We start from the raw sequence: 20,782 nt of genomic DNA on the forward strand, positions 1-20,782 counted from the left end.
AAAGCTTCTCCTTTGCCTGATTTAGGACTTCTTCGTCTGCTTCCCCTTCTTGCCCAATATTTCCTTCTTCTTCATTTTTCTCCTCACTTCTGTCATCGATGGCAATATTCATCATTCTACGGATCTCCTCTTGCAATGCCTGAACTTGTCTCTAGAGGGCTTTAACCTTAGGAGGAACAACTCTGGCCCTTCCACCACACTCCCTTCATGGAGGCATCTTCTTTCTATATCAAAACCCACAACCACATAGTCCAAGTACAAACTGCCTCACAGTCGATGCTATATCTACATACTCAAGAAAACCTGCTCTAACACTTCTTGATGAGGGCACAATCCAAGACCAAAATGAACACAACAGGAAAAGGAAAATATTATTATCAGAAATGATATGCTATTACATGTAGTACAACAAAAATAGACTCCATGGCATGCCCTCTGGGCTGACAATGTTATCATATTTTGGAGAAAACCCTTCTCATAGTACCTTCTCTTAACTCCACCAAAAACTACCTTTACAATGCCATAAGTGACCTTAAGTAACTCGAGTTAGGTTTAGGGTTAGGAATACATTTTAGAGTATTCCATTTAGCATCCACTGCTAAAATAGAAGGTTCTAGAAAACACATTAGAAGTCGGTGTAAAATTAGAAGAATCCATAAATGGTAGTCCAACTTCTGGGAGGCATAACTTTTGATCCAGGACTCCAATTGATGAAACGTTTATAGTTTTGGAAAGCTCTCCAAGCATTCTATAGCCCCATGGAGAGATTTTCTTGTCCCCCATTTTTAAGGCTCGTACGAGGCCATTTAGTGCCTCAAATCTGACTTTGAAGTGCTCTTGGGGGTCTCCAGGCAACTTAAAACTACAATAACTTTCAAACCATAAAGCCTTTTGACGTGATTCTTTTTATGGAGTGCTTTAAATTAAAAGTATAATCATCCCTCCAACTTAAACCCTCTAATTCATCATAATTATGGCTCAATTATAAAATAACCTATTTTTTGCATTGGCATGTATCTCAAGGTGTTGAAAAACTCTAACCTAGAAAACCAACAGTGGAACTATGAGAGTTGGAATCTCTGTTTGACCCAAATGGGTATCCAAAAATGAAAACACATTAAATAGAAACTAACGCTAAGCATATTTTTGGGTGATACAGGATTGCCCTTACACCATTGGATACTCCTACATCAATGAGTTTGTAATTACACAAACAACTATGAAAATTATTTTGGCTGACTTCTGTATGATATTTAATGTTTGTAGAGACAATTAAGATGGAGATGACACGTCATTACAGAAGGTAATGATCCTGAGAAAAGAAAATAAACTAATTAGAAAATCAGAACGGAAATGGCAAAAGGAGATGAATTATAAATCATTGATTATGATCTAGAACTTTCAAAAAATGTCTATTGAAGGAGGGTTCTTACCCTAGGATCATAGGTATGAGAAAATGAGTGAATGAGAGAGAGAAGCAAATGAAATACATGAAAGTGTGTATGCGTAAGTGAAGGTGCAATCAAGGACATAACTGAGTCTAAAAGGAGATCAAAAAGAACAATCCAAGTAGTGAAGGACTGAATGTAGAAATCAAATTGAGAGATCATATCAAGACATTGTATAGAGGATATCCAAAATCAGCTTATAGAGAAAATCGAGGATCAGGTATCGAATCAGTTTTTAACAAGATTGAATCAAGGTAAATCTCTTAACTAAGTGATCCTAACAGAGTCCTTACTTGATTGTAAGTGTAAAATCTTTTAATAGGGTAGGACTTGACAGTCTTGAAGCTTTTAAAAGGGCATACCCCTTACAGGGTAGATCATATATTATGATCAAACATTGTAACCGTAACAAGTTAAGTTTATTGTTGCAATAGTGAAGATTTGTGGGTTTCATCCCGATCCTAATTTTACCTTCACATTGAAGTTTCTCTAGGTTACCAAATCATTTATGTTGTGTTGAATGTCATGCCCAAAATTCTACAAGGCAAAAACACAGCTAATTTTTTTTAACCTCAAAATGATGTTTTGCTAACATAGGATTTGGTGCCCTTCATTTTGTAAACTCTTACATAACAATATTATTATGTTTTTTTTTTTTTTTTTTAAAATTTTGTTTAGTTTTGTGTATGTAATTTGATATTATATAGATCATCTATTGGGATGTTTATTCAAATGTAGTTACTATGACTATTGCCCTTTATTTATTTTATTTGAATTATTTATATGTATATTTATTATTATTATTTTAAAATTATATTATACATACCAATCTATTTTAATTGTACTGACTGTAATTCTAACTCCTAAGTTTAGTTGCATCTAAATATTTGTTACATTTTAATAAAAGAAAACCCTCAGAATAGCAGGCACATCCTTGCCCCTTCACATAACATATAGCACCCAAACAATATTTTTTTTTTAAATTAACTTATTTTATTGTCCTAGGAACTATCTCTTCCAATGTTACTAACTATACTACCTAATCACCAAACCTACACTTAACTTATTTGCAGACTAATATTACCTATGTCTCATACAAAAAATCTAATTCCAAAATTAGCATATACTTTTTTAAACATACTTTATTAAACTTCAAGCAAGTTTAAGCCTATTAAATTTAATATTAACAATTTCCTATATTCTAACATCTACCCTTGAACCTAAACTACACATACCCCTACCCTTCTCATTTATTATTTCAAGTCCCTTTTAACCTTTATTAAAAATATTTTGATTTAAATCCATATCCCTAAATAATAATTATGCTATCTTTAAATCCACCCAAAGAAATTTAAAAATAAAAAATAAACAAACCTAACTACCTAACATTTTTCCCCATACCCTAACCTCCCTTCTAACCACTTCCCAACACTTCTCCCCCCGCCCCCAACCTCCCCTCTCTTCTCACTTCCCATGTGGGAAAGTGGAGGATGAGGAAGGTGTGGTTCCTTAGGTGCCCAAAAAGGATTAAATGCCCCCTTCTAAAGGTAAGGCTGCCAAGTTTTTAGAAAGGGGCAAGTATGTTCTCCCTTTTTGATCAAACCCTCTTGTCATAATAAATTTGCAAGCTGCCTCCTAGGTTGGGAAGATATATTTTAATTTATTTAATTATTTAGGCCCTTTCTTATTAGGTAGGATGATAGTGTACTTGTTCTTTTTGAATAGCCTCTTGATAATGCACTATTAATATGATGGTGACTTAATATTTTTTTTTGTGAAATGATATTGGTAGGGAAATATTACTTTATCCTAACAATATTATTTTATTGACTATATTATTGAAGAGAGGCTTTTTCCTAGAAATGCCATACATTTTCTAGCAAGTTAGCATGCACCTGCAGGCCTTATTGTTAGAGTTAAACTTATTTGTCTAGTTATCTTCATATGTTCTCTAGGGTTGTATATTATTGAGTTGATGATATATTAACCTAGTATATTGCCTTCCAATTCATAATCTAAATGGAAAACTAATATATTGCTTATAACCACTATCAAATTGTTACCAAAATTTAGTTCCTAGATACTTTTATACGAAGCACAAATGAAATCTTGCATGCAACTTTATGAACATCAAGTATTTCAAATTTCATGGATGATATCTATTTATGACTACATTCTAAATACAATTACAATGACAATTGAATGCATAATCTACATCTATACAAAAGTCAAGATTGATCATAAAATGCATCTAGTTGTTCTATGAAGGTGAAGAATAATAGATTAACAAAGAGATAAGTTTCTTTCAATTTACTAGTGTCAACAATGATGCTTAATCATTTCCTTTGATGCATTCATATCCAAGCTAATAGAACAATAACATCAATACAATGAAATTCTTCTTCATGAATCCCTCAAGACTTGCATTCAACACAAATATCAAACAAGAAAATATGGTGCTAAAATCATTATATCAGGTTACACAATGGAAGGGCCTTTTTACAAGCATAGTTGAATTCACAATCTCTCCATTGACATATATATGAGATCAATAACAACACTCCTACAACACTAATAAATCCACCTAACAAGATGGAGTTGTCCTCCATTTCAATACAAATATAATAGTGTTCTCTCCTTCTTGCAAAGGTAAGACTTCACAATTTTCCAAATGTCCAAGACCTCAAGCAAAAACCTACAAATAAGAAACAAAATGTAGAACCATGGAGGCTCACCTCCCAACCTAGGCCTCAAGGAGGCCACCCATCGAGCTTGGGGAAACAAGACACAAACAATTGCACACCTTCACATTCACATATCATGCAAATTATAATAGCACAATACAACCCATCCCAAGGCTTGCACATAGATTCTCCATAGAATCAAGATATAAGGTGAAGGTGGGCTCTCTCCATAGGGAGAATTTCACATCCATGAATCTCATAAAATCACATATTCCCATAAGTAACATGCCCTTTCAAAGCTTATCATTATCTCCCCCCTTCATTCACCTCCTTATACCTCCCAAGAATGCAACAAATCATAAGTCCATACTCCATTGAAACACATCAAAATCATCTCCACACATGGGAGAGTTTCTCAACTACATGGATGAGCCCAACTAACCCCTTCACCCAAGCATCTCTTCCCTCCCAAGGGTCAGTGATGCTTCACACCCAATTTACACAACAAACAACATGAACAAAACAATATTCAAGAAAGAATCACATAAAACTTTACACATTCAACATACATACAACAAGATTCTTCACAAACCACATCCACACCATAACAAATCTACAATGCAATGAAGAAACACCATATCAATCCTACAATGCAATGAAATAAACACAATATCAAATCTATAACGAAATGAAGAGACACCATGGATCATGGATACCAACCTCACTCCAAACAATGACAAATGAAGGTTGTAGTAGAGCTCCTTATCCTCTTTCTCCAAACCCTAAAAGTCTCTAAAGTTAGAGAGTGGGCAAGTGGGTTTCTAGTTTGGCCATGCCCCTATATATGACTCCTATTTTTGGATTCAATATAAAATGCATTCTTTTTAGAGTCTCTTATGTCTTCTAAGCACCCTAATGGTCAATATTAGCCTCCTAACTTAAGTCAATGCAATGGAATAATGCATGGCACTCTAAAATTTCCATTGCCGCAGATTAGTTTCCTCTATTGTTTTTCTAGTATTATCATAGGTAGGGTTTATTTTCATCATAAATCCACCTTACAGCTACTTTTTGGCCCTCACAATGCTAGGTAAAGTCCAATTTCAAGTTCCTATGATGGTAACCTTCGCTCCCCTTGCTAAATCAAGATAATTAAGTCTAATTCTTAATTAAGGAGTTTAACTTGAGATAAGGCGGCTACAAGATTCATCTTCAGAGAACATGTCATTTTCACATAACGAGTACAAGTGTCAAGTGACACACATAAAATTCACTATAGATCACACATGACATGTTCTAAATCTACTCATGAACTACATACTACACACATACATCTCATGTTTACAAAATAAACACATCACAATGAGATTTAAGAATCTTCTAAAAATTCACCTTGGTAGTGTCATATTAACATATTCTTATACCTTATTTTCCTGTTATGTTTCCACGGTTCCTTTCCTGCACACTAAACTCGAGCATCAGTAATCCAATGAAAAGTCAAATATAAAATACCTATCAAAGTAAAGATACATGATAATTTCGTTATTCTATAATTCACATATAACAAATTTCATAATTAACTTCCTATTCTTCATCATTTTCTTACATACATTTAATCATAAACCTTAAAAATCTAAATATTACTAACTTTCCTAACAAGATCAATTTAAGAATTTTGAATCAAAACATAAATCTATTTTCTATCATAATAATGAAGTACTGATTAAACATCCATTAATTCATCGACTATGCCAATTAAGTCCTAATACAAAGTATAATGGAAAATCATAAGGTAAATATCATCGGATAAGTAGCAAAATTTATTGTCCATCAAGTATCAAAATATATGTCAAGATATCCAGTCCTAAATAGCAAAATGGAAATACAGTATTTATGCTATGATGGGTCGAGGTAAGGCCTCACATCCTCCCACCCTAGGCATGAACTTCCTCATAGAGTTCATCAAAAAGATAGGGGTACTATGCTCTCATTTGTGCTGCATCCTCCCATGATGTTGTGACCTCATCATACCAGTCTTTTTGGACTCTAACCTAGTCTAGCTCTCTCCCTAAAAGTGAGAGGGTTTTCCAAGCCAATATGGGAATAGGCTCCAAGGCTATTTGTCTGTCTCAATCCACCTGCAAGGCATCCCAATCTATGAGGTGAGACTTGTCATAAATATAATTCTGCAATACAGAAACATGAAATACATCGTGGATACATGTCAGGCTAGGTGGCAGGGCTAGACGATAGGCAACTACTCCTATCTGCTCCAAAATCTCAAAGGGTCCAACAAAACGAGGTGCTAACTTAAAGCCCTTTCCATAACAGATTGGACTCTTATGAGGTCACATTCTCAGGAAAACTAAATCTTTCATGGATGCTATGTTTTCAACATTACATTTTTTATGTTGCATTTGAGATATCAGATGAATTAGGAGTGAATTTAGTAATTTGGTTTTGTAAGTAAACGTTTAAAATCTTGGTTCACCCCCCCTCTTAGTATCTTGTTTCCCATGAAATCCTTCCAAGCTTTGAGGTCCTATAAGGGTCATAATGATTAGAACATTTATGCTAGTGGTATTAACTCCATCATCTACCTTTTGATTCTGATCCATTTGGTCCATCACCTTTACGGGACTCTCGATAGTGGATTCTGTATTTGGTTCTCCTTCACTGGGCTCTTTGTCTAGAATTACTTCAACTTCCTTACCCTTTTTCCTTTTTTGACTTTGAGAGCGGGTGATCCTCCCAGGTGCCTAAGTTTGAACTCAAACTAGTTCCTTTGTATGGGGTTCAACTTGTTCCAAAACCTATTTACCATGAATTTCTAATATAGTCACAATTTTCTATTCACCTCCAACTCTAAGTAGACACACCAGATTTTCTAGTTCAATAAATTTTGGCTTTTACTAGGAAAGGGGGCCCTTATTGTAAAACATACTTAGAGGACGAGAACACTAAATGACATGGAAAAGTATCAGTATGTCAGGATCCCTTACTCATTAATGAGTGCTCTTAACTTCTACACATAGTGGACTTTCATATTGCCACCACCTTTATTAATTGGTATTAATTGTGCATCTTTTCATCATCTTCAAAAATATTGGATATCTATGTACTACCACGTATTTATAGGTGGGTGGCTCTTGAGCCCATAAACTTTGAATCTATGAACCATAATAAAATTAGTTTATGATTCAAGATCACCCCATTGCAGAATGTTAGGATAAAGTTCTCATGAAAAAAAACTCTTGACACATAGACCTTGAACTTGAACTAACCTTAAATGGTTCAAAGTTCGAGTTCGATAGAGCACAAAAACCCATTACAAAACACAACTCTTCTTGTCGGGTGTGAAAAGATCAAAGGATGAACTTTGAATTCTGAACCAATAGGTTCAAGGTTCAAGTTCAAAGTTTTGACTAGATAAAGGCAAATATGAAGTAAATTCTTCTTACAGTTAGTAAAGCAGTTTTGAATCTGTGAACTTTGAACTTTGAACCAATAAGCTCAAGGTTCAAGGTTCAACTTCCTTACTCAAGACTCTTCTCAGACTCTCAAGAAAAATAAAATGACAAAGCTTAAAACACGGCTAACAAATACTAATAAACTAAAATATTTTGAAAGTTGCTTCCATTATATAGTCATTGAAAAAATATTCTTAAATTCAAACTCGTAGAACTACATACAAATATAAAATAATATTTTAAATAAAAATAAATGGTCAATAAATAAAAATAAAATATTATAAAACTACATTTATTTGTACCTATAAACCATTTAATAATATCATTTGATGCTATTATTTATTAGTTATTACCAAACATCTTATTCAGTAAGATTGAAACAAGAAGAAATTGCAAGTAGAGAGTGAGTGAATACACTTACACATAAAGTTCTTATATATTAAAATTATGTAAACATCCCATAGTCTATGGAATTTGTTCAATCTACATTATCATTTATAAATTTATGAATTCAATCAAAACTTGAGCTTTTGTATTAGAAGAACTAATAAGTTATCCTATTATTATATTTGAACATGTTATCAATAGTATTTTTTATTTTTTTTGAAAGATGGTTCCTTTTTAAAAAATCATTGATTTTTTTCTTAAATTAACACTCCTAGAACTGTTGAAAACTAACAACAACACATAAATAGTAAAATCAAATGGTCAATAAACATAAATATAAATGATGGATTAGAAGACTACAAATATTTGTGATTATATACCACTTAATTGCACTTTTAGAAGTTTTTTATATTGATTACTACCATACATCGTATTGTAGTATTTTCTTTTTGTCTAAAAGCAACAAGAAATTATAGAGTGTCTCCAAGGAAAATTCAAGTAGATAGTGGGACTTGTTGAAGGTTGATGGGCAAGCCATCAATGGGTGTAGGCATTGGATCGATAATCATCTTTTCATTCACATTTTCTAAATCTCATTCAACATTTTAAACAATGTTGTGGATATATACAAGAATTATCATCTGTGCATTCTCATTCCCTAGACACATTCGTGGGCCACCTCCAAAAGGCACAAATGTGTAAGGTGTTGGCCCATTCCCTTCAAATGTTGATGGATCAAATTTTTTTGATCTTCAAAATATTTTGCATTTTTATGGGTTGAAGAAGTTGTCCAAAATAACTACAATCCATCAACATATAATCAGAATATCCGAAACATGAGCAAATAATAACTAGATTAATATGCATTGTTATCCGTTATATAATAGTAGGATTCAATAAGATCTCATGCTAATTTCATATTAATACAAACTATTTAGTTCACTTGTTCATTTTCTCTAATTATCACATGGTGAGATTTGATTTCATGATCAGAGGAGAGGTCAGATTGTACCAATATCGTTCACATTAAAAAACTTAAACAATTAAACATTAAACCAATTACATATAAATGTTTTTTAGAATTTGTAAAATATTCTTGCTATGCTTCTAGAAAAGATTGTGTGCAAGTTTTTAACATCAAAGTTTCATAATATACTCCACAATCCGTCATGTTTATTGATAATGGAATATGATCTCAATTGCTTGAAAATGATAAAATAATTTATTAACGACATCAAAATCCAAAAGTATTATCAATGATTGATAATAATAGAATATGATTTGAAACATTGCACTGATTATTTGAATGCTAATTTTTTTTAAAGAATTTATATAAGATGTCAAAATCTAAAAGTATTATCAATGTTTAAATTTTGTTATTGTGAAATATAAATAAGTAATTATATTAAATATAAATAAATGATTGAATTCATTTATATTGATTTGACCTACAAATAATAGTGACACATTTCTCATAGCAACTCATCAACAATTCAACTTATTCATCCAACACTTAGTTCTATGTTTAGTATATATTGAATAACATAAATATAATAGTAAATAGCGTGAAACATGAAACAAAAATTCACACATGTATGACACTAGGATTTAACGTCAAAATACAATTTAGCAAAAATCACCAAGTAACACACTACCACTTTTTCACTCTTCTAAAGTGATATCGGTTAAGAGCCAACCCTATTCAAGGTTAAAAAACACATTGTTAGGTGTGACCTTGTTAAAAGATTTGATCACCCTATTATGAGTGTCCTTGTTAGAGGACTTTAGATCATTCCATTAGAATACCACCTTGATTAAATGATTTACAATATGACTATTAGGTCAACCTTGATTAAAGAATTTTACTGCCACAATGGTTGGAAAGTAACAATTAGGTTTGATCTGATAAAATACAACTCACTTTGCAAATTTAGATCTCCATTCAACTCATTCTTGTTTCATTGACTGGATTTCATCACATTTTCCATCTCTGATCTATTTGGCAACCCTTCAAGCATTCACTCTCCTCTAACGTCTCACTTTTCCGCTGCTACTCTATTCTTTCACAGGTTCTTCATAAGTTCACCAATCAACAAAAATATAAAACATCTCTTATGCCCCTTAAATATTTAGCTTTAATCTTTTTCTGCTTAAACATAACCCTAGATTTTAGGGTTTTGATCAGATCCATTGATTATAACCATCATTTTGTCATTATACTCATTCCTTGAAAATTTTGGAAACTTCTCATTATATCCTTTCCATAGATCACTCAACAAAATCAATTCATGCATTAAATATGATAGCTCATTAATCCTTATCATTTACGCATTTTGACCAATTTGTAATTTCAACTATGTCAGCCTCAAATCTTGATTCTTTCACAATTCGTTAATTTGTTGACACTCTATCATCACTATGTTCTTTAGCTCGGTCATCACTAGGTAGCTCATATGTTACTTTTTTTTCTTGCTCAACTTACATTTTCTCACTCGGTAGCTTCTTTAGTTTTTTCTTTATCTTGCTCAGTCATTACTATCACTCGACAAACATTGTTTTTCTTGCCTATCACTTAAGTTCCTTAATCTCCTACTTCAACTTCTTCATTGACCTAGTAAAATTGTCACTTGGTCAAGCTTGGTGTTTTACTCAACTTCATGACTTATCTTCTATACATCAACTAAATTGTCTTCTTCGCTTAGTATAATGATGAAACAACACATTATCTTATCAAAGACTAACCTGATCAAGTTCCCTTTGTAATTCCTTTGTACTTAATTCCATTTTACTCAACAACTTGACTAGCTCATCTTGCTATCTCTTCTTTTCAAATGCTTTTCATCAATCAATTGATATGGCATTCTATACTGTTAGTAAATGTCTTACTAGTAATGTTTTACATCAATGACAACATAAAAATTGTTTCAATTGAAGTTTCTAACAATCTCCCTCTTTGGCATTAATGGAAACACATTTAATTACCATGCAATAGAAAAATATTTCTCATGGTTTTCAATATATTTGTATCAGAACTTCATTAATATCCTTAGTTTCATTCTGATTCTCATCTATGAATTCGTAGATAAACTCTCGCATTGCTTCCTTTATATTGTTCCTTCTATGATACCAATTATGATTCTTCATGCTAACACCAAATGTTTTGGCTCCCTCTTTGACATATACGTCCTCACACATTCTTAGATATTCATCTTTCGCCTCTTTGATTTATAACTTGTATTGAATAAACACATATTCTCTTTCTTAATATTGAATGATAACTATCATGTTTCTCTCCCTCTTTGAGAACAATGCCAAAGATAGGATCCACTTGTGCACATAATGTACATGTCATCTTCTATTTGTCAATTTCTATAATGATCAATCCTCTCAATTATCACTCTTTCCTTCATTTTCTACTTGTAGCTCCATTAACTCATGCTCTTGTCCTACTTCTCACACCATTAGGAAGCTCCTAAAGTTGACCTCCTACATCAATCTATAAGATATTCTAATCATAACAATTGATGCTATGTTGCATCTCTTCTTAGTTTGGTTCATATAGGGGAATGTCCCCTAACTTACCTCTTAGATACTCAAATGTATCCTTAGGTAATACCTTAGGGAATATATATGTTATCTTCTCCTTTGTGTTCACATATTTAGGAATCTCATTTCTTTGGCTTGCATGAATTCCCTTAAGTAATGGTACTTAATTGAAATATGCTTGGTCTTTGTTTGCATCACAGGATTCTTAGATATGTTTATAGAACTTGTGTTATCATAATATATCATTGTAGGTTTGGTAATCTCCTCCTTCATACCTTCCAATAATTGTTTGATCCACACAATGTTTGAATAATTAATTGTTGCTACGACATATTCAACTTTTGTTGTAGATTGTGAGATACAATTTTGCTTCTTACTTGTCCATCAAATCAATCTCTTTCCTAGAAAGAAAACTCTTCCACTTGTAATTTTTTTTTCATCAATGTTTCCAACCCAATCAACATTTGTGTAAACTTTCAACTCAAACTTGTCATTTTTCTTGTACCATAATCTATAGTCTTTTGTTCCTTTCAAATATCTCAGTATCTTTTTCACAACCATCATGTGATTCTTCTTAGGATTGTGAGAAAATCTTACAACAATTCCATTAGCTAATGTAATATCAGGTTTTCTATAAACAACATATTGCAATTTGGCAATAATTTACCTATACAATATTGTTTGATTCATTTTAATAGATTCATCATTTTTTGAAAGTTTATGTCGAGTCACCATTGGTTTTCCAATTAGTCTTGAATCCTCCATTCTCATGGTCTTCAATATCTCATTGATATACTTTCATTGTGTAAGGTATATACCTCCTGACATTTGATAAACTTGCAAACTAATAGAGAATTTTATCTCTTTATCTCATTAGAAAATGATTTACACAATAAATCATGTGCTCCAAATATGATATCATCAACAAAAAATTCAGCTAATAATATCTTGTTCTCATATTCACTCTTCAAGTGCAAGTTGTTATCATTAGTTCTTGCAAAACCGATTTTCACCAAATATGTGTCTTTGCATTGACAAAGAAGCCTTTTCTATTTTTAGCATTTGGTCTATTTGCAATAGGTATTTTATGTAATATCTTGTTCAATTTTGCCACAAAATTTCGCATAGGTTCTTGAACTGCCTTCTTGTGTTGTGTCAAATACACTAAGAGGGTATGTTCATCATCAACTTCTTTGAACCTTGCTTAAAAAACATTTCTCATAGAGGCCCAATCAGTGATTGCTCCATTAGGTAGATGATGGAACCAATCCATGGTCGCTTTAGTTAGGGTTTGCACAAATAACCTAATTGCCACATTTTTGGTAGGAATAGCTAGAAACACATTTGCAATATTAAAAGCATTCAAATGTTCATCTATTGATTTCTTCCCATCACCACTGAACTTAGGAAGAACATCTCTTGCTCCTTTCAAGAGGGGGTCTGGGTTAGGTCTTAGATCCAAGGGACCATCTTGGGCACCCCAAGGATTGTTTGAAACCATATTGGGTAATGTGGAGTTAAGAGGTTGAACATTGAAATGTGATGGGACTAAGGTTCCAAATATTATCAATGCTTGCAGGCTAGAAGTGATAGGGGAAGATTTAAGTAGTGAAGAAGATCTACTTGTGGATTTGACACTTTTTATTCCTCTTATGTGTATGATCAAGGGAAAAATTTAACTGTTTTAAAGCTTTGTAGTCATCATTAATTGAGTCCCTTGTACTTATCACTTCTAGTGTACTTCTGTCCACCAATCTTACTTAATTTAGGGTTTCTAGGGTGAAGTTGATGAGGAGGACCAGGGGCATTTACTACTAGCTACTAGGCTAATCTTTCTATGATTGCTTCTTCTTATGCAATAGGGAATTCATAATGAGTTCTCCTTGCTCTTCTTCTTCCTCCAAAACTTGGCTCACTTGTATGCATTGTGCATTACTTATTTTAGAGCTCTAGGCCAAGACGTTTAAGTTGGAGATAACATCTTCTTGAGTATTATCAAACCCTAAGTTTGGTTGAAAAATGATTTCAAGCTATCTTGGTGTGACAAGACTATTCTAGATCGTATCTAGTTCACTTGATGTCCTGGACACACTAGCAAGTTTCCCCAGTAGAGTGGCCAAAAACTGTTGGTATACATTTTTTCGATCTTTAAAATGGTAATTGATTCTTGACTCTATTTCCGAATTAAGAGAAAAGTAGAAACACTAACAAATGAGTTCTTTGAATGATGAACTCTCTATATTCACGTGCACAAATCCATGACTTCAAAGATATCACAATATGGATCTTATTGTAAAATAATTATTTCAATAATCACTTTTTACTAGAAAGCGCAAGGCAAAACATCTAATTCACAATGATAAAAAGAATGTGCAAATTGAAAAGTAACTCAAATATCACAAAAAATATTAGCCAAGTGACTACATATTATCATGGAACATCTTTTAAAATACGCAACTAAAATGAAGGTGACTATGTTATTTAGATTCAAGATCAATACATAGTGCAAATAAAAGGCCAACTGCGCATACATTTACTTCCATACGAAAAAAAGAGTATGTTTAAGAAAAATCATATGATTTACTAGCCAAACTCATATGTCAAAATCACATGATTTCAAATATTATTGCATTTAACATATATGTATCACAAATCTAATATTTTCAAAAAGTTTGTCATCAGTGTCCTTCCACTTTTTTATATGCAACAGTGAATCCAGCTAACTCTTTTTGTAGTGACACTCAAATCAACTCAAGCCTTAGCTTCTAGACGCACTCAATCCTGTGAACATGGTTCATCTTCTTCTCATGTTCTTCCAAATGATCCCTGCACAAAATTATCATCGAGCACACACAAGCAACGGTGGAAAAATCCTTTACTATTAACTCCTAAATTTATTTCATTATCTTAATTATATCTTGAAAAGACACCAATACTTCTATGGTTCCCCTGTCAAGTTTATCTTTATTTTCCACGATCTTGACATCAATGCACTTGATGTCATTCTTTAGGATCTATTTGAGAAATTCCATCTCCCTCAAAAACTCTAAAATTTCTACTAGGCCCTTCTCGATGGTCATGTTCCTCCACTCTAGAATACCTCTCACAATGAATAGTAAATTAGCATCTATGGCCGCATCTGGAACATCTATTAAGAGTTTGGTGGGACCATAAGTGTAGACTTTTGCGATCTAGTTGATGTATTCATCCCACCTCACTTTCACATTTTCCACGAATTCAATTCATATTCTATCTTTGTTACCATCTTAGCTACATGTGTCATAGTCTCAATGAATTCTGAGATATAAAGTATCCACCCAATCATTGAAAACTTTGGCGACTGAGTTGTCCCTCTTACCCTGATCAATGATTTTTTTATTGTCAGGAGAAGTCATGTCTATCACCGAAGCACTACCTAGGATGGCTAATGCATCAAGGTTTTGGAGGACATGGATATATTCTTCCATCAATTGTATGGATTTCTTCATTTCCTTTTTTGTCTTTCCACTCCTTCCAAATTTGATGCTCAATCTTCTTATTGCTAGCATTGAATATCTTCTTGTCCACATCTTTGGTCACCATCCCAAGATCAACTCTTTTTACTACGAAGTCATGTGGTTGTGGTTCTTCCTGACCTTTGCCACTGGTGGGTTTGAAAATATATGCTATACAATACCCCATTTTATCATCCATGTCTAACGTAACTTCAACTTTAGGTTTCTTACTCTTAGGGGTCCTCCCAAGGTATTTTCCTACCATATCCTACACTAGAAGGGTGACTGACACTATGTTTCTCTTCTTATTGACTAAAAGATCAAACAAATTGGAAGTGGAAACATTACCCTGAACTTGAGAGCTTTGAGGTGCTACATGGGTACCAATGGCTAGAGCATATATATTAGTGGTATTAACTCCATCATATGCCTTTTGATTCTGATCCATTTGGTTCGTCACCTTCATAGGAATCTCAACAATGGATTCTATATTTGTTTCTCCTTCGCTAGGCTCTTTCTCTAGAAGTACTATAACTTCCTTACCCTTTTTCCCTTTCTAACTCCGAAAGCATGTGATCCTCCCAAGTGCATGAGCTTGCAGTTGAACTAGTTCCTTTGTATGGGGTTCAACTTCTTGTTCCAAAACCTATTTACAATGAATTTCTGATGCAAACACAATTTTCTATTCACCTCTAGTTCCAAGAAGACACCAAATTTTCTAGTTAAGGAAATTTTGGCGTTTACTAGGAAAGGGTGCTTTTATGGTAAAACATACCTAGAGGATGAGCACGCTAAATGATCTGGGAAAGTACCAATATGCCAGGATCTCTTACTCATTAATGGGTGCTCCTAACTTCTACACATAGTGGACTTTTATACTGCTACCACCTTTACTAATTGGTATTAATTGCACATCTTTTCATCATCTTCAGAAAGATTGGATATCTCTGTACTACCACATATATATAGGCGGGCGGCTCTTAAGCCCACAAACTTTGAATCTATGAACCATAACAAAATCAGTTCATGATTCAAGTTCACTCCATTGCAGAATGTTAGGATAACGTGCTCATGAAAATAGACTCTTAACATGTAGACCCCAAACTTGAACTTACCTTAAACAGTTCAAGGTTCAAGTTCGATAGAGCACTAAAACCCATTACAAAACACTACTCTTCTTGTTGGGTGTGAAAAGATCAAACGGTGAACCGATGAACTTTGAACTCTGAACCAATAGGTTCAAGGTTCAAGTTCAAAGTTTTGACTCGATAAAGGTAGATTTGAAGTAAAGTCTCCTAGTAGTTAGTAAAGCATCTGTGAACTTTGAACTTTGAACTAATATGTTCAAGGTTCACGGTTCAAATACCTTACAAATCTTCTCACAAACTCAAGAAAAATAATAGGACAAAGTTTAAAATGTGGCTATCAAATACTAATAAACTAAAATATTTTGAAAGTTGCTTCTATTTTATAAAATCATTGACGACATTCTTAAATTCAAACTCATAGAACTACACACAAATATAAAATAATATTTTAAATATAAATATAAATGGTCAAATAATATAAATAATACTTATAAAACTACATTTATTTGTACCTATAAACCATTTAATAATATCATTTGATGTTTTTTATTTATTACTTATTACCAAACACCTTATTTCGTAAGATTGAAATAAGAAGAAATTGCAAGTAGTGAGTGAGTGAGTGAATATGCTTAAATATAAAGTTCTCATATATTAAAATTATGTAAACATCCCATAGTCTATGGAAATTGTTCAATCTACATTATCATTTATAAATCTATGAATTAAGTCAAAACTTGAGTTTTGTATTAGAAGAAATAATAAGGTATCCTATTATTATATTTGAACATGTTATCAATAGTAATATATACATATTTTTTAAAGATGCTCCCTTTTTTTTAATCATTGAATTTTTTCTTAAATTAATGCTCCTATAACTCTTGAAAACTAATAGTAATGTTAAAATGGTAAAATCAAATGGTCAGTTAACATAAATATAAATGATCGATTAGAAGACAACAAATATTTGTGATTATATACCACTTAATAGCACCTTTAGATGCTTCTTTTATTAATTACTACCATACACCTTACTCTAGTATTTGCTTTTTGTCCAAAAGCAAGAAGAAACTACTGAGTGTCTCTTGGGAAAATTCAAGTAGTGAGTGAAAGTTGTTGAAGGTTGATGGGCAAGCCATCAACGGGTGTAGGCACTGGATCGATAATCACCTTTTCATTCACATTTTCTAAATCCCATTCAACATTTTTAACAATGTTGTGGATAAATACGAGAATTACCATCCGTGCAAATTCATTCCCTGGACACATTCGTGGGCCGCCTCCAAAAGGCACAAATGTGTAAGGTGTTGGCCCATTCCCTTCAAATCTTGATGGATCAAATTTTTCTGGATCTTCAAAATATTTTACATTTTTATGGGTTGAAGCAGTTGTCCAAAATAACTGCAATCCATCAACATACAATCAAAATATGAGAAACACGAGCAAATAATAACTAGATTAATATGTGTTATTATGAGTTATATAATAGTAGTATTCAATAAGATCTCATGTGCTAATTACATATCTATACAAGCTATTTAGTTCACTTGTTCAACTTCTCTTATTATTACATGGTGAGATTTGATATCATGACCGACTCTATTCACGAAGCAAAGGTTAGATTGTACCAATATCATTCACATTACTTAAACAAGTAGACATTGAACCAATTACATATAAAGGATTTTCAGAATTTGTAAAATATCCTTGATATGCTTCTAGAAAAGATTGTGTGCAAGCTTTTAACATCGAAGTTTCAGATCATACTCTACAATCCATTATGGTTACTGATAATGGAATATGGTCTAAACCATTGAACTGGTTGTTTGATTGCTAGGGAAGGATTAAAAAAAAATTATTGACTACATTAATATCCAAAAGCATTATCAATGATTGATAATAATAGAATATGATTTGAAAGATTGCACTAATTATTTGATTGCTAAAAAAAGGAGAGAGAATTTATAAAAGACTTCAAAATCTAAAAGTATTATCAATGATTAAATTTTGTTAATGTAAAATATAAATATATAATTATATTAAATATAAATAAATGATTGAATTTATTTATATTGATTTGACCTACAAGATAATAGTGACTCATTTCTCATGCTTTTACATCTTTACCAACTATTAAGTTGATTTCTATAATTGCCCAAAATCAAGAAGTCAAGCCAGTCTTCTTCCTCTCTCTACCTACTATATTAAATATATATAAATGATTGAATTTATTTATATTGATTTGACCTAAAAGATAATAGTGACACATTTCCCATTTTTTTTCCCTCTCTCTACGTCATGTATTAAATATAAATAAATGATTGAATTTATTTATATTGATTTGACCTACAAGATAATGGTACATAAGATAATAGTGACACATTTCCCATACCTTTTTCCCTCTTTCTACTTGTTGTATTAAATATAAATAAATGATTGAATTTAGTTATATTGATTTGACCTAGAAGATAAAAATGACACATTTCTCACCGCTTTTACATCTTTACCAACTATTTAGTTGATTTCTATACTTGCCGGAAGTCAGTCAATTTCTTCCTCTCTCCCCTGTTGTATTAAATATAAATGGTAGGCCCCCTCTACCCTTTAGAATAGTAGGGAATAGGTGAACTCTACCTTGACTGCATGCACATGCAGATCAACGATTGAATTTATTTATATTGATTTGACCTACAAGATAATAATGACACATTTCTCATATTTTTTTACATCTTATCAACTATACAGTTGATTTTTATAATAGTAACACATTTGTCATACTTTTACATCTTTACTAATTATTCATTTTTATAATTACCCAAAGTCAAGAAGTCAAGCCAGTCGATTTTTTCGGACTTTAAGATTAAAGTTGCATCTTAACAATTTCAGCGACAGGTGTAAAGATTATGAAAGAATATTTCAAAGTTAGACTGTGCTACGAGCATAGCATAATAGTAAATTGAAGAAAATCAACATACCTTCCATCCCTTGGGGATTGTGAAACCAGCGTAGGAGAAATCAACAATGGCCTTGCGCCAACTGCCTCCCGATGGAGGACAAAGCCTGAGCGTCTCTTGCGCAGCTCTCCACGTGTACTTCATCTTCTGAAGATCCTCCCACTGCAAAACACCCTCCTCCTCCTCCTCCTCCTCCCGCCTTATCTCCATTTGCTCTGCACTCTTTTCCCCGATTCAATAATGCTATCTACCAAAGTTTTAAAAGAAAAAGAATTACTATTTCATATATACCTTGAAGAACCTTCTGGTAGCAGTCTGGATTCAAAGCCAAATTCTTCAACAGCATCGTCACAGTCACAACAGTGGTATCATGGCCAGCAATGAGAAGCAGCATAATGTTATCCTTAATATCTTCATCGCTCAACACGTTTCCGCCCCCATCGGCGTTGCAGAGCAGAAATGAAAGCAAATCCTGCTCAGGCGAAGCAGATCCGGACCTCAAATCCGCTCTCCTTTTCTCAGTCAGAGTCTGCAGAATTTCACGGATGTTATTACTCCCAATTCTGGCTTTCCGGTACAGAGTTCCCGGAAAATCCAGAGGAAACTGGAAAACTCCGTTCAAGACGTCAATAAAATGGGCGTACAAATCAGATTGCTGAGGGCCTTCGTCCATGCTGATGAAAAGAGAACAAGCCACAGAAAACAAGCAACGTTTTGAAATAGGAAAGGCCTTAATTTGGGTTTCCCCAATCCAGAAACGCTTCACATGGTCGGCAACAATGGAGTCCACTCTGCCGACGAATGTTTGCAAAGCTTCTGGTTTTAAGAAATTGAGAAGAAGCCTTCTCAGATCTTTTTCTTCGTCCCCAACTTTGCTGAGCAGTGAATTTTCAAACAGCTTTGTAACGGATGACGGCCATGTGCTCTGAACGAGCTTGTTTTCGTTGGAGAAGAGAAAGCGGTTTCCGGCAGGACTGTAGAGGATTGCTGCAGGTGATCCGAGCAAATGGGTTTTAAAGATATCTCCTCCATTTTGGAGCTTATTTATCCTTTGCTCAAAAAATTCATGAAATGCGTTGGCTCTTTGGGAGGCTAGGAATTGTAGGGTTTCGCCGACCAGCGGCCAGCCAAAACTGTCAGGGGGAAGATTAGTATTTGAAGAAGGGTTTCTGAGAAGAAACAGCAGAAAGGACACGAAACCTACAGTTATGGCTATGGCTGTAGCCGCTGTGACTGTAATCATATCCATTTTTCTTAGTGAGAGATCCTAATCTTGCATATCGTTTATATAGAAGAAATTGGTCCTCAATTGGGAATTTTCTGCACAATAGTTGGATGACACGTAGCCTTAATTTCAACTCCGAGTTTCTAGAAGAGGGAGCTTTCTTTTATTTCCGATGAACTTACCTTCACCCTTAACGCATTTAAGATGAGGGGCGATAAGCAGTTAGGTAGAAGATATCTTAATTACATTTAAGAAACGGTACATGGAATGATATTAATATTAATATTTAGTTCTGTCAAGGTAGGAATACTAGGAATACTTATGTATTCATATTCATGTCAATCGAAATATGATATTAACACTCACCAATCAAATCTAAGAATTTAAAAGATTATATGAGATTTCAAATGTTTATATCTTTTTCTAATTTTTCATTAATTTATAAATCACATTTTTCATCCACTCTATTGGTCCATACTATTTTTG

The 20,782-nt window shown here is 33.1% G+C and overlaps 1 protein-coding gene across 1 annotated transcript; it reads right to left on the reverse strand.

The window, feature by feature from the left end:
• Positions 1–17,066: 17,066 nt before the first annotated feature.
• LOC149555183 (cytochrome P450 716B2-like) lies at positions 17,067–20,345 on the reverse strand. The gene is made up of 3 exons (XM_089829245.1): positions 19,363–20,345; positions 19,093–19,286; positions 17,067–17,518 (listed from the first exon to the last, which is right to left on the reverse strand). The coding sequence occupies exons 1-3, from the start codon at positions 20,318–20,320 to the stop codon at positions 17,213–17,215; spliced, it is 1,458 nt and encodes a 485-aa protein (XP_089685371.1). The 5' UTR covers positions 20,321–20,345; the 3' UTR covers positions 17,067–17,212.
• Between the last annotated feature and the right edge of the window lie 437 nt (positions 20,346–20,782).

Source organism: Cupressus sempervirens, chromosome 5, assembly GCF_028749045.1.
Source record: "Cupressus sempervirens isolate cs-2001-9-10 chromosome 5, ASM2874904v1, whole genome shotgun sequence".
Classification (NCBI taxonomy): Eukaryota; Viridiplantae; Streptophyta; class Pinopsida; order Cupressales; family Cupressaceae; genus Cupressus; species Cupressus sempervirens.

What these genes read in the sequence shown, in the direction of transcription:
- LOC149555183 (XM_089829245.1), bottom strand. Translation starts at nt 20,320, where the DNA reads ATGGATATGATTACAGTCACAGCGGCTACAGCCATAGCCATAACTGTA. An exon ending in CTACCAGAAGGTTCTTCAAG is followed by an intron (nt 19,287 to 19,362) that starts GTATATATGAAA and finishes AAAAGAGTGCAG; the next exon opens with AGCAAATGGAGATAAGGCGG. An exon ending in CAATCCCCAAGGGATGGAAG is followed by an intron (nt 17,519 to 19,092) that starts GTATGTTGATTT and finishes GATGGATTGCAG; the next exon opens with TTATTTTGGACAACTGCTTC.